The 14803-nt window shown below is 35.1% G+C and overlaps 2 protein-coding genes across 4 annotated transcripts in view; both read right to left on the minus strand.

The window, feature by feature from the left end:
• LOC120771965 overlaps nucleotides 1–13572 on the minus strand; it is a 46605-nt gene extending 33033 nt beyond the window's left edge. Inside the window, exons 1-2 of the mRNA XM_040100301.1 lie at nucleotides 11463–13572; nucleotides 609–2182 (exon numbers count right to left, since the gene is read on the minus strand). Coding sequence (XP_039956235.1) covers nucleotides 609–1904 — 1296 coding nt within the window. The 5' untranslated portion in view covers nucleotides 1905–2182; nucleotides 11463–13572. The remainder of the gene's footprint in view (nucleotides 1–608; nucleotides 2183–11462) is intronic.
• The window catches only part of LOC120771970 (putative sodium-coupled neutral amino acid transporter 11), a 550765-nt gene that overhangs the window by 378367 nt on the left and 157595 nt on the right, over nucleotides 1–14803 (minus strand). The gene's annotated exons all lie outside the window — the stretch shown is intronic.

Raw genomic sequence — 14803 nt, forward strand, 5'->3', positions numbered from 1 at the left:
GCATATCTAGAACTCAAAAAACTTTACGGGGGCTGGTGAAATACAAGAAGAGCTTGATTCATCTTTAGGGAAACACTTAAATGGGAAGTCATACCTCATCCGCCACATTCCTTAGATATTTCATCTTCCGATTATTGTTCGTTCTTAGATAGCATTTTACCGAAATGGTATTCGAACTTTCCCATAAAGATGGGAAAAAGTTGTGCCTAGCGAGGGACAATACTTCGAATAATTCATTTTTAATCATTTCCTTTGCAGTTCCTTTAAAAAAAAACAGCGAAAACTTAGTTGCGCATCTAATATATTATCGAAATTCAAAGGCAAAGTTTTGTCAGCGATAAAGCATCTTCGTAAAAAATAGGTAAAATCGGGTCAGTACTTTCCCTAGTCTTTATATACCCAAAATAAACATTTTCGAACGTCCTGTTGGCAATGCTAAGTATATACATATACTATACATACATATATCGATCAATATGTAAGATATCTAATCAAAATTAAATATTTAAAATGGTCGGCTACGTCCGAAATTACCACATCCTTATTAGTATTTATTTAATATTAGAAGTATAGTTTTGTTTTATAATTGTTTACGTGACGAAACTCACCTGTAAATCTGGTGCCGTACCAGGTTGTGCTAGGTCACAGGCAGATATCCAGGGATTTAGTCGAGTCAGTGGTGACTCGCTTTCGAATATTGACCAATTGATATTTCGAGTATTGCTCTCATTATCCGTCGCAATGGTGTGACTCAAGCCATTTTCACTAAACGCGGCCGCAAACGAAGTATCGACAATCACGGGTAAATTATTTTGCTTGTTTTCTTTGTTTACCACGAAATTTTTTCCGCTTATATTAAGGATTGCATTTTCTTTTACATTAGTTTTTTCTTTTTCATTTCCATGTTCTTGTTCATTTTGAAAATTATAGTGATCTTCTGTACCATTTTCACTGCCAGCACTATTCTCATTTTTAAAGTATTTGACGTCCCGCGGTTTTTGTAGTTTCTTTTCAGGAGCATTAGTTAAAAAGCCCTCACTCACACCACTAGTTGTGTCCTCATTTACGACATCATAATCATCAATAATGACATAACCAATTTTGTCATCTGTGAATTTCGTGAGTCGATCAAATGATTCTTCCGATAGAAGATCATCCTCGGCGACCAACGCTAAGATATCATCCTCGTCCAAAGATTGTGATGTATCCGCAGAATTTGTAGGATATCGTAGGGAAATTTTTTCAGTATTAATATTGACGGCGGTATCATCAATTAAAAGACTGGCGCTAGTTTTCGCTTCCACATTTGAGATGATGTCATCAACATCGTATAATCCACTGCCGCTACCACTTTCAGAATCAATCACACTTTCCGAATTACCCACGCTGTCACTTTCCCGATCGCGCCCGCGTTTGACTTCGGTTTCGTGTCTGTTTTCGTTTAGTTTTCTTTTACCTATTTTTAAACTTCGTATTATTCTCGTTTGTCTAGTTGCACGGGAAGACGATTTTAAGCCAGATAGAGTTTCCAACCGAAGGTGCTGATCGCTTTGGATTGATCTATCACTTGCCGATGCAAGTGGGAGCAAGTTTAAGTGGCTATTGTATATGTAATTATACTCCTCTTTGCGATTTTCACCTTCCGAATCTTGTAGAGGATGATTAGATAATGATGGTGAATTAGCTGATATTAGCACACCGCCTCCACCGAGGAAGGCTGGAAACAGCAGAGAAGGTGTCAGAGGTTCAAGATCATTATCGGATGCGGTAGAGGTGAAAAAAGCCGGTGGTGATGATGATGATGTGGCCGATGATGATGATTTGGAACTGGTGCTGGTGCTGCCACGCCGAGCCCCCGAAATAAACGCAAGCGCCATCACGACCAGCCCGGGTCCTGGCCGCATATTGACCTCGGGTTCGGCGGTGCTAGCATGGTGCAGGCCCGCTTGAGACGCGCTTGCGACTCGGATTTAATACAAATAATGACGGGCTCATGGCCCCATCATATTTTCTTAGTTTTATTGGTGATAGTACTCTGGAACAGATGGTTACAACTTCGCCTATTATACGAATATTTTACACGGCTATATACGCGATATACATACAAACATAAGTATATATGTTAATTGAACTATTCATAAAATTAATAGTTATTAATAGCCGTAGTCCAATCGTGTGAGACCTGAAATAAAAAGTAGCTATAAATACAAAAACCATCTAGAAGCTTATTATATAATAATACTACATTATAATAAAAACTATTAAACCAATTAAAATGCATCAAAACCATGAATGCAAGCAACCCAAATAACATTTCCATATTATACAAAAATGTTAATTTGCCATTTTGGCTCTTAAAAACAGCTTCCAATGCATGTACATGTTCTATTGTTAATTATACCGTTAAGGTTAGGTATTGTAACATAATTAATCAAAACCATCAGAACCAAGAAAGTAGTATGTCTGGGTGTAGTCTAGCAGTATTTACTCTCTCTATTAGTAGAAAATAAATTTTAGTAATCTCTATACTATACGTATATTATGTAAAGTTTTGAACCTATTGCGCTAATTTTTGGTATCACATTAACTTTTGTACCCTTCACTGACTACCAAAGTCCCAACCTTATTGTTCTAAGAAATATTTTCAGTATTGACCAATTTCACATGAATTTACTGGTAAATTACACTATACTCATGAAACATAATGACCGATATACCGGGTACGAAGTCAAAAGGAATGTTGGGTCAGCGGGAGCAATGAATAGTGGATACAGTCGACGCTCACAAATTAGAAATTCCAGAAATTAGAATCGAGTTTGCAATACATTAAACGTTCTCCACTAAGCACGTTAGTGATCTTCTGGCTTTCCGATATTGATTTTTCCGATTCAAAATAAACAAAAATGTAACAGATGTATGTACATATGTCAAGTAAAGAGTAGTGTGGGAATTGGTGATTGATACGTCTATTTTATACTCGTAATTACTATCTTAGCTTTGTAAATTATCGTAATTATCTTTATTTTTGCTGAGAATATATCGATTTTTATACTCTCGCAACAAAGTTGCTAAGGAGAGTATTATAGTTTTGTTCACATAACGGTCACGGTGATCAGGGTGACGAGTAGAGTTGAAATCCGGATGTCTGTCTGTCCGTCCGTCCGTCTGTCCGTCCGTCCGTCCGTGCAAGCTGTAACTTGAGTAAAAATTCAGATATCATGATGAAACTTGATACACGCATTCCTTGGTTCCATAAGAAGGTTAAGTTCGAAGATGGGCAAAATCGGCCTACTGCCACGCCCACAAAATGGCGGAAACCGAAAACCTATAAAGTGTCATAACTAAGCCATAAATAAAGATATTAAAGTGAAACTTGACACAAAGGATCGTATTATGGAGGGGCATATTTGGACGTAATTTTTTTGGAAAAGTGGGCGTGGCCCCGCCCCCTACTAAGTTTTTTGTACGTATCTCGGAAACTACTATAGCTATGTCAACCAAACTCTATGGAGTCGTTTCCTTTAGGCATTTTCATATACAGTTCAAAAATGGAAGAAATCGGATAATAACCACGCCCACCTCCCATACAAAGGTTATGTTGAAAATCACTAAAAGTGCGTTAACCGACTAACAAAAACGTCAGAAACACTAAATTTTACGAAAAAAATTGCAGAAGGAAGCTGCACCCAGGCTGTTTTAAAAATTGAAAATGGGCGTGGCCTCGCCCACTTATGGACCAAAAAGCCATATCTCGGAACTACTAGACCGATTTCAATGAAATTCGGTATGTAACATTTTCTTAACACCCTGATGACATGTACAAAATATGGGTGAAATCGGTTAAGAACCACGCCTTTTTTCAATATAACGCTATTTTGAATTCCATCTGATGCCTTCTCTGTATAATACGAGTATATACATTAGGAACGAATGATGATGATGATAGCGGAATAAAACTTTACACAAATACGGTATTTGAAAAATATGTAAATGACGGATAATGAAATCTCGATTATCACTTTATCGTGCGAGAGTATAAAATGTTCGGTGACACCCGAACTTAGCCCTTCCTTACTTGTTATTCTTAAGATAATTGGTGTACATCTCTACATTTTATATTAGTACATCTGTTTTTGATTTAATGTACTATGAGCAAAAAAGAGTAAGACATTGTTCATGATTTTAAAATTCTGAATTTATTCTTTAAAAACTATGTCGTCCTCTTCAGGAGATTACCTCCATTGGCTCCAATACACTTGTGATATCGTTTTTCAATCCTCGCAACAGTTGTTAAAGTCAATTTACGGAATAGCCTTCAATGCTTATAGCGATTGACATTAATGTGTTCAATTGGCTCAAAACGATTTCCCCGCACCGGTCGTTTGAATTTGGTGAATAGCCAGAAGTCACACGGAGCTTTATCTAGCGAATACGGTGATTGCGACACGATATTGCTTGAAAATTTGCCGAAAAACTAACGAAGAATCAATGCAGTATGCGAGGCTGCATTATCTGAAAAACCAAGAGTTGGAGGCTCTTTTTACGAATAGCTTCGCGCAAACGTCGCCTAACACTCACATAGTATTCCTTGTTGACAATTTGGCCGGTCAGAAGGAATTTGGAGTGCAACACCTCGATAATTGAAGAAAACTGTCAGCATAACCTAGATTTTTAATCTGCTTTGACGTGTTTTTCGTCTTTGGCTCACCTTAGCCACGATATTCGGCCGATTGATCGTCTGTTTAAGGGGCATAGATCCAAAACTCATCGCCATTAATAACACTTTTCATAACATCCTTGTAGCCGGAAAGCATTGCTTCACAGGCGTTAACGCCTCTCTATTTCGAAAGGGTTGAGTGATTTTGGAACCAATGAAAATGGTTTTGACTGATCTTCCCGATCGTCAATTAATATTGATGGCCATCCTGGACGTGGTTCGTGGTCAACGAGTTCTCGACTTTTGATAATTTGTACCAAACAAAAACACTTGCTCGCAACAAACAATTATCACCGAAGGTCTTTTCCAACATTCTTTACGTTTCGGCCGACAAAGTTTAATGGAACTTTTTTTTAAATAATTTTATTCGTCGTAAAAATCGCCAAATGCATTTTATGTACTTCAGAAAGACAAACTTATATGATTATTTTGATGTCATTGACGGTCTTAACAACTTAGAAAAAAATATTTTGACGAATGGTTTTTCGCGTGAAATTTAAAATAAAAAGTCTTACCCTTTTTTGACCACAGGTTATACAAGCATACATATATTTTCGACTTTTGTTTTCTGATTTTTATTAATAGTGAACAAAAGTGCAAATTTAATAATTAAATAAAAAAGAATTTTATTCATTCTAGTTTTTTCAGTAAATTTAGCCAATTTGTTTGAGACAAAAAGGACCCGGAATTCCCAGGGTAAATGATATTAAAAAAAAGTATTTTTCTAAGTTGGTAGGACTGACTTTAATTACTATGTCAAATATGACCGCGATCTGTCAACCAGTTTGTTTGCAGCAGGTGCTTAAGTCGGTACACTTCAGTAGTGCGTTGCGATTTTTACAATTGATAAAAATATGGAACAAAGGCCTTGTCTAAAATTTTGTAGTTCTAACCAAATTTCGTGTGGGGAATCGTTGCGAATGTTTGAAAAGACTTAAGGTGATTAAAATTTATTAAAAACACAAGCCTACGAATGGCACTAAGACGGTCGAGAGATCGTTGAGACATGCCTCGTTCTGGACGACCTTCGACCTCTTCAACTGATCAATATATTAAAATATATGGTGCTTGAAAATCGTCAGGCAAGTACTCGTATTAGAGAGATGGCAAGAGAGCTCGACATTTCTCGAGAGTCCGTTGGAATAATTTTGGTGGATATTTTGAGTATATCACGCGAACTTGCTAGACTCGTCCCGATAAAGCTTTTTCAAAAAGAGTACCATATAAAAGTCTCTTTGGACATGCTTGATCGTGCGAATTGCAATCCCACATTCATGGAGAGCATTATAACTGTCGATCAGGCATGGGTTTACGATCTTGACATGCAAACAAGTAAAAAATCATCGGAATGAAAAGAAAAAACGATCCGAAACCAATAAACCCCGCCAAAGCCGCTAAAAATCGATGCTCATTGTTTTTTCGATATTCGTCGTTTGGTGCATCATGAATTTGTTCCGGAGGGACAGACGGTCAATAAGGAGTTCTCTTTGGCCGTTTTGAGGCGTTTACATTTGAACATCTGTCGAAAAGGCCGGTATTGTGAAAGAACAGTTCAGGGATTTTATACGATTATAATACACCATCGCATCGAGCAACGATTGTGACCGAATTTAAAGCCAAAAACGCAAGGAATATCATCGATCAACAACCGATAGGCTCAGTATGATTTTTTCTTGTTCCCCAAACTAAAATTGCCGCTCCGTGGAACCCATTTTCAGTCGATCGAAGAGATAAAACAAAATTCGCTAAAACAAAAAAGGTGCTGAAGGTCATCCCAAAAGGTGCCTACGGAAAGTGTTTCGAGGACTGGAAAAATCGTTGGTATTAGTGTATTACATTTGGTGAGGATTACTGTGAAGACGACAAAGTAAACATTGACTAATAGTTAAATATTTTGCTTTCTATAATGTATGTACAAATAGATTTCCAGAATTAAAATTTTTCAGAAATTAGAATCACTGAAAGTATTAAAGCAGTGTGTGTTAGTTCGATAGAGCCTGGACGTACCGATCACTTGATTCATACCATATTTTGATAAGTTACTCTAATCACGATCATACTTGTAGACCCAAAAAATTAACGATTGCTGTAGAGAAAAGGTAACGTTTTACACAACTTAGCCACAAATTAAATTGCGACATTGGGGAGTTCTCTTAGCACGTAGCGTAACAAACGTAATTACATTTAAATGAAAAATAATATATAAACCCGGTTGTGAGGATTATGTGAACAAGATCTTCGTAATGTACCCTTTCAACAGTATCAATAATTTCATATCCGTAAAGTCGATTTTGTTACTTCTTAAACATGATTCTATTATATAATATATCGATACCCAAAAAAAAACAACAATTTGGCAAAAATGTTTGAATCCAAAATGTCAAAATCAGCTGTTTTGCTTTGTTTTGCTTTTATAATTCAAGAATAAAATTTTCAAAGATTGCAACCAATGAAACTTAATTTTTATACCCTGGACAGGGTATATTAAGTTTGTCACGAAGTTTGTAACACCCAGAAGGAATCGTCGGAGACCCTATAAAGTATATATATAAATGATCAGCATGTCGAGCTGAGTCGATTTAGCCATGTCCGTCTGTCTGTCTGTCTATCCGTCTGTCTGTAATATATATGCAGAACTAGTCTCTCAGTTTAAGATATCGTTCTGAAATTTTGCAAACGTCATTTTCTCCTCAAGAAGCAGCTCATTTGTCGGAACGGCCGATATCGGACCACTATAACATATAGCTGCCATACAAACTGAACGATCGGAATCAAATGCTTGTATGGAAAACTTTTACATTTGACAAGATATATTCACGAAAACTTGATATATGTTATTTTCTAAGGCAATAATGTAATTTCTTAAACATGATTCTATTATATAATATATCGATACCCAAAAAAAAACAACAATTTGGCAAAAATGTTTGAATCCAAAATGTCAAAATCAGCTGTTTTGCTTTGTTTTGTTTTTATGATTCGAGAATACATTTTTCAAAGATTGCAACCAATGAAAATACATTTTTTAAATTATAACTCAATACGAATAGATAGTAAGTTACACAGAATCTTCAAAATATAAACAGAAAGTTCATGAAAAAGAAAAACAGCTTATTTTGACATTATGGATACAAACATTTTTTCGCAAAAGCAAGCACGCTCCGTATCAGCACAACCTTATATAATTGAATCATGCTTAGATAAATGTGAAACGAAATGGAAAAGTAAAACCAAACAGCTAAAGGTCATTGAATGAAGGGAAAATTACGGTCGCCTCAAAAATGTACCTGTAATTTTATAAAATATTTGCGTGATCAGGCATCATCGAAGTCCTAACCTTATTGTTCTAAGATATATTTTGAGTACTCACCAATTTCACATGAATTTTCTGGTAATTTACACTATACTCATGAAACATATTGACCGATATACCGGGTACGAAGTCAAAAGGAATGTTGGGTCAGAGGGAGCAATGAATAGTGATACAGTCGACGCTCACAAATTAGAAATTCCAGAAATTAGAATCGAGTTTGCAATACATTAAACGTTCTCCACTAAGCACGTTAGTGATCTTCTGGCTTTCCGATTCAAAATAAACAAAAATGTGACAGATGTATGTCAAGTATAGAGTAGTGTTGAAATTGCTGATTGATACGTCTATTTTATGCGCTTAATTACTATCTTAACTTTGCAAATTATCGTAATTATCTTTATTTTTGCTGAGAACATATGAGCAATCATTACATTCTCTGTAATAATTGCAATAGAAGCAAATTATGCTATTACATCAGGAATAACATGTGAATTTACCCACATTGAGTGTGATAAACTTAAGCTTCTCAAAAATAACTATTTATTTTCGTTATAGTTTTACTGTGTTATTATTTATTACCCCCAATCAAGATTTTTATGATTAGAGTATGTTGAACAGAGCATAATAGTTTTCGAATAAACATAAAAGTGGGTGTTGCTACGCTCTTTTAAATTCCTTATAATAGTTATCTTCGATTCGCAATTTCTCTGCGCGCTTCTGCTCTCTTTTCGTAAAAGGCAAATCAAAAGCAACAAACTTATCGAGTTAACTTCGTACAATAGAGTATGAGGATACCTCATTAAATTGATCTTTCTTCAATGCTACCAAGTTCTGCTTGGATATTTTATATTAGTTTTACAACGGTGAATGGTTCAAGTAACAAAAGAAATTAAAAATTTATTTGCTTTTATTTCTAAAACATTAGTTATAGTAGTTTACAGAAAACCAAAAAAAGTGTGTACAGCAACGTTTTTTAACGCGAAAATATTTGATTTTTGAGGTGAGTGAAACATATCTCAATTAGATTAAGCGAGAATTGTTCGGTTAGTACGAGTATTATGTGTTGAAAACTTGAGTAAAAATTTAAACATCGTAATAAAACTTAGCAACAAAGAGAGATCGGTGCAGATAGGCTGAAACGGACCTTTTGCCAATCCATTAAACGACGTTAATCGAAAACCTATAACTACTATAATTAAGCACCAAGTGACAAAAATGTAGTTTTGTAGAGAAAATAGTTACTTAGGAACATCCGTGAGCTGAAAATTTTTAAAAAGTGGACGTACACTCACCGGTTATGATGAAAACTGCTAACAATTGATAGCTCGATAAATATGGTAAGAATAGAATAATAGAATCGATAAGAATGGTAAGAAGCAGAAAATTTTACAGCGTAAGGGTTTCAAAGGAAACAGTGTAAAATGGATAATGTGCCTGGCATCGCCTAACTTTAAGTGAGATACCATATCTCTAGAACTGTTCAACAAAAGTCAACGAAATTGAGTGGGTAACATTATATTTGTGTCCTTATTTTCTAGTGTGAAAATGAACTGAATTGGGTTATAACCACGCATACTTCCCATATAAGTATCCCAATTTTGATGAGGTGATGCAAAAAAGGGTAATTTCCTTTTCTTACTTCATCATTTATCTAATAGAAATATTTTCGAAGAGATAAAATAAAAACACTATGCAACCTTAACTATGGCTGCACAGAAGCTAAACAGTATTAACGGATACATGGGCTATATCATAAAAGGGTATAACAAGTTCTTTATCTTGATTTTCATCGGTCAGTTTGTATGGCAGCTACAGTAGTCTGATATGAACAATTTTTTCAGTGATTGTACCGTTGGCCATGGCAAAATTCGTGAAGATATCTCGTCAAATAAAAAGGTTTTCAATGACACATATTTGATGGTCACGGGTACGATATTGGCGGTTTCGACAAATGAGCAACTTCTTTGAGAGAAAAGGACGATTGAAAAGTTTCAAATGAATATCTAAAAAACTGATTTCGTGCATATACAGACGGTCACAAATTAAGTACCTTGAAACCTGAACAGGGTATAAAGAAGAATATTTTGAAAATAATTTCACAGTTTCGTACATAAATGTGTATTGAAGAAACTCATTACACAGTACAACAGCTAATCTGGGGGGTGAGAAATTCCAAGCCAGGGTGATGGTACTAGGTCAGTATAGTAAAACCCTCAAAGGGTTTGGCGTTCATGGCGTTATGTGTCAGTTTTTTTTTAATTTTTTAAATTTTTTTCTTATTCTTTTTGCGGCTTCTTTATTTACACATGCATAGCAATTGAATGGATTATGACCTTTGTCAGGATTAGTCCAAGTCATTGGGATACCGAATGCATACTTTCACGTCTTCTGTTTTTCCAATCCATTAGACGGTTGCAGCAGCTTTTACACACTATATTTGGTACCCAATTTTCGTTCACTATAACATTTTGGTTGAAGTACATCTTGTATGTTTGAACAAAATCAGTACTGAAATTTCCTCTTTTTTTATGTGTTGAGACATATCGAGTTATGTTAAACTACGTTTTTGCCAAAATGTTACAACTAAGCGAAAAAACATCAAGATAAAGAAAAAATTTAAAAGGTAATAAAAAAAAACTGACACATGACCCTTTGAGGGTTTGACTATACTGGCCTAGTACCATCACTCTGACTTGGAATTTCTCACCCCCCAGACAATAATCCCAAAAATGTTCCACAGTGTTATCTGATAACAAAAAATAAGTTATTCCTAATTTCGATATAAGTATGTTTGTAGAGGATCCGCCGTATGGTATTTTTAATTCTTACTGTGTTAAGTGATATAACAAGTCCTCGGTACTACCATTAATGAACAAAAAGCTGAGAACCCTCCTTTGTTCCCCTTTTTTTACCCATCCAGCCTACAATCCAGCGCATGTATGTAGGTACAGTTATTGATTCATATTACAATTCCACTATCGAATGTTTGTATTTCCTTATCTCTAAATGTACGAACATATGGACATATAGTTTCAGAAAAGATAAACATTCCATAGGTATATATACATATATATGTATATATATACATATATGGATGTAATCAAGTATAAATACGCTATATACATACATAAATAGTTCTTTATCACTGATTTGATAACTTGAAAGTACCTATAGTATGTAAAATAATTTGTTAATAAGGATGCACAAAGGCGCCCATTAGACCATACAAGTTAATCTATAAGAAAATTGGTGGCATTGTGAAGGCTTTGGATATCGTTTTGACTCATTCATATATATCCCCTTTATAATTAGTAAAACTTACCAAATTTTAGATAATTGATACATCAAATATACATACATACATATGTAAATATGCAAGTATGGTTATGTGAACATGTGCATAATGTTGCAAGCTTTTAAAAAAGGTCATACCTCTTTTAGGAGGATGGCTGTAACCAAAACTGTTATTTTCAACTCCCAGCATATACAGCATAAAATTTTATTTGCGGTTTCAGCAGCGCTCAGCATACCGTTAATCGGCACTTTTATGCAAATATGTCATTCGGTGTATATGTGTTAATTGTTGTCGTTACTCGAAATCCAAAATTGTAGGTGCGAAATTTTAAGTGTTGACGATGATATGTTGCATTAACATTGACACTAACAAAAACTGTTAAGAATATTCGATCGATAAGTACCCAAAATTAGAAACTGCAGGCAATTAAGAATGAGTTGTGCTAAACGAGAGACGGAATTGTGTCGGCATATTCCCACAAGCAGTTCGAGCAGTCGTAGTGTGCTCATACTTATGTGTAGTTCTCTTGTAAACGCGATTAACCTTGAAACTACATATTATATTCAATACTGACAAACTTCATTTTCGTTTGAATTTTGTGGAAACTCATTATTTTATTATACTTTGATCACTCGAAATGCCTAAATCGCACGAAAATGTTAGATGTTCTTTTCCAATTGAAATTTACACATTGATGGGGACAAATGAAACGCTAAATGTCTTCTTTAGACTTTTATTTAAAACATTTATAGTTAGTATAGACGAGTGTGGTAGTAACGTTTTCTCTTTGGCACGCGCATTTATCCATTTTTATTTCCAATTGGTTTTAACTATACTTTTGTAAGGGTCGGGAGAGCGTTTTTTTTTTCTCTTCAATTATTGTAGCAAAAACCCGAGAAACTTGGCATAAATTTAACTCACTGAGACTCGATGCACAAGGAAACACAATTATTTTTCTCATCGATACCCGAGTTTTGCCCACATTGCTTTTTCATTTTCGTTACTCAACTCGATTCATCTCAGTTTATTCCAATGCACTTTCCCGCACCACAACTTACCAAATGAAATTTTTGTGATCCAATACCGAAGTGTTCAGCTCATTTTGAAAGGAACTCAATAAAAATGGAGATATGCTCACTTTAAGAACAAGATGTGTAAATCACCAAAGTACTGATGAACCTAACAAAGGCAACTACAACCGACAGATGAAAACGAAAGGTAACTGCGAAACTCTGGGTTACACGTATAGCCGAAAGAAGAATACGAAGCGTTTTAGAAGCGAAACGAACTGCGAACTGCGAACGAACTTATACGAACAGCGCCTAAATATGAAAATCCGTATATCCACAAAATTTTTATATAATTCAACTTAACTGTCGTTGTAGATATTTTATAGTACGGGGCCAAATCAGAAAGGATATTGGGGGTAGAAATTAGTTATTCTTTTTTTTTTAATTTTTTATGTGTAGTAGTTTATTATAATAGAATGAATAATTGTAAATTATTTCACATTCAAAGTTCCATGTTTTTTTATTGAGTTTTAAACCTTTTATCTTGAACTCGCATTTTGTTAGGCACTCGTAATTTTTTTAAATAATATGCATCTGCACATACTACGTTATGCGGGTGAAATTAAATTTTTAGTTTATATCAATATAATTTTTCCTTTCTCAAAACTCAGACTGCCTCCGAACGTTTTACGTAAGTCCAGGACGGAAATATGACTGCAATACAACTCAAAAAGCGAATAGGAAGTATGAGAGCATCTATGCTTTTACTTGCTATAAATTATATAATGTTTTTTACGTAAATTATTTACACTTTGCCTATGAGAAAGTCGTTCATAGCCTCAACATTAGAGATTTAATATAAAAAATATACCACATTAAATTCTTTAACTATTGTTGTGCCGATTTTCAATTGTACTAAATTCAAATTTGTAGATAGAACATACACGATTATTTAGCGATTGAAAAAATTCCATTTTCAATATGCAATATCTATACGCAATGCGATGCTTTTGGTCCACTTAACTTTTGCATGCATAGACATTTTTCACACTTGAATTTTCTTTCAATTGTCGTCGTATAAGTCGGTTCTTGTGCAAGAATCAATCGCTTCGTTTCGATTTTTTTGTGCGACTGACTGTGCATGTGAATTTTTCGCAGTAAGGCATGGAAAACGGAGAATTATGTAGATCACGGATTAAATAGTTTTTGACCATTTATTGTTTTCTGGAGCATTTTTTTAATTACAATTATTTTATTTGATTTGTTTAACGAATGCGCGTTGCAGGATACACCGTACTACCCTGCTTCTTAGCTGATGGCCCCAAATGGCACTGACTGCGCTACAATTGCAGATGGCGCAAAATTGGAAAGGCAAGCACGGATATCAATGGGAAACGAAAGCAGCGATGTATACAAAACTGTGTTTGTGTGCAGCCCTGCTCTCATTTGCTGACACAGGAGTTGCCAATTTTAACATAAATCGAAGAGAATAAGAGTGCAGCAAATATAGTGAGAGTAGCAAAGATGAGCCACATATGTGCGAGAATACCTGGCCGCCCTTTCTTGCTTTAAACATAGCCCACTTTTTGGCTAAGTTGCGCATAAAAGCTTATCTTCTGCGTACGTTCCACAAAAGCTTTCCACCTTACAAATAATCGGAAGCGTTGGAAAAGGGATGTTAATATGAGCAGTGTTGCCATTGGCTGTGATTTAAAACAAGATTGAAGTGAAAAATGAAGTGTTATAAAATTAGAGAATGTTTATAAATAAAAAGGGCACGGCTGTTACATGAGGGAACATCGCAAAATATAACTTCGAAAAGAAAAATACACAACGCAATGAGCCAAACGCGGAAAAGGCTATAAATAGACACAACGAATCTTCTGAGATGAATTATCGATGCGCATAACCATTTATATTTGTGTTTTCAATTTCTATGATATGACAAAAAATGCATAATTTCTATTTACAAATAATCTCTGGAATTAAAAAGCATTATTGGTAAATCCAAAATTGTAGGTAAATCCGAATTGTGCAGCATTAAACGGATTTACATATGTGCGTTGCGTGAACTCAGTGGTCTCAATGGTCAAAAGTTAACGATATAGTGACTAAAGCAATCGATTTCCGGCGAGGTGGCTCAGGTCGTAAGTGTGAAGGAGTTAAGCTCAATGCGAAAACGAGCATTTACGTTCGAATCCTGAAATTCATTTAGGTAAAGGGGGCGCTCAGGGGACGCACAGGCAAATAATTATTTTAGCAAACTTTTTAATAATCGATTTTATTTAAAAACTTTTGAAATGAATACGAATTTGTGTAAATTTATGTTTTTACGTGAACAATTTATTATTACCCTTTAATGATTCCACAAGCATTTCGCTAAGAAAATTAAGCACTACCTCACCTCAATTACTAGCTCAGATAAAACGTCTCTGTGCACAGTGGTAAGCCACGGCTAGTTCGCATGG

Source organism: Bactrocera tryoni, chromosome 3 (assembly GCF_016617805.1).
Source record: "Bactrocera tryoni isolate S06 chromosome 3, CSIRO_BtryS06_freeze2, whole genome shotgun sequence".
NCBI lineage: Eukaryota > Metazoa > Arthropoda > Insecta > Diptera > Tephritidae > Bactrocera > Bactrocera tryoni.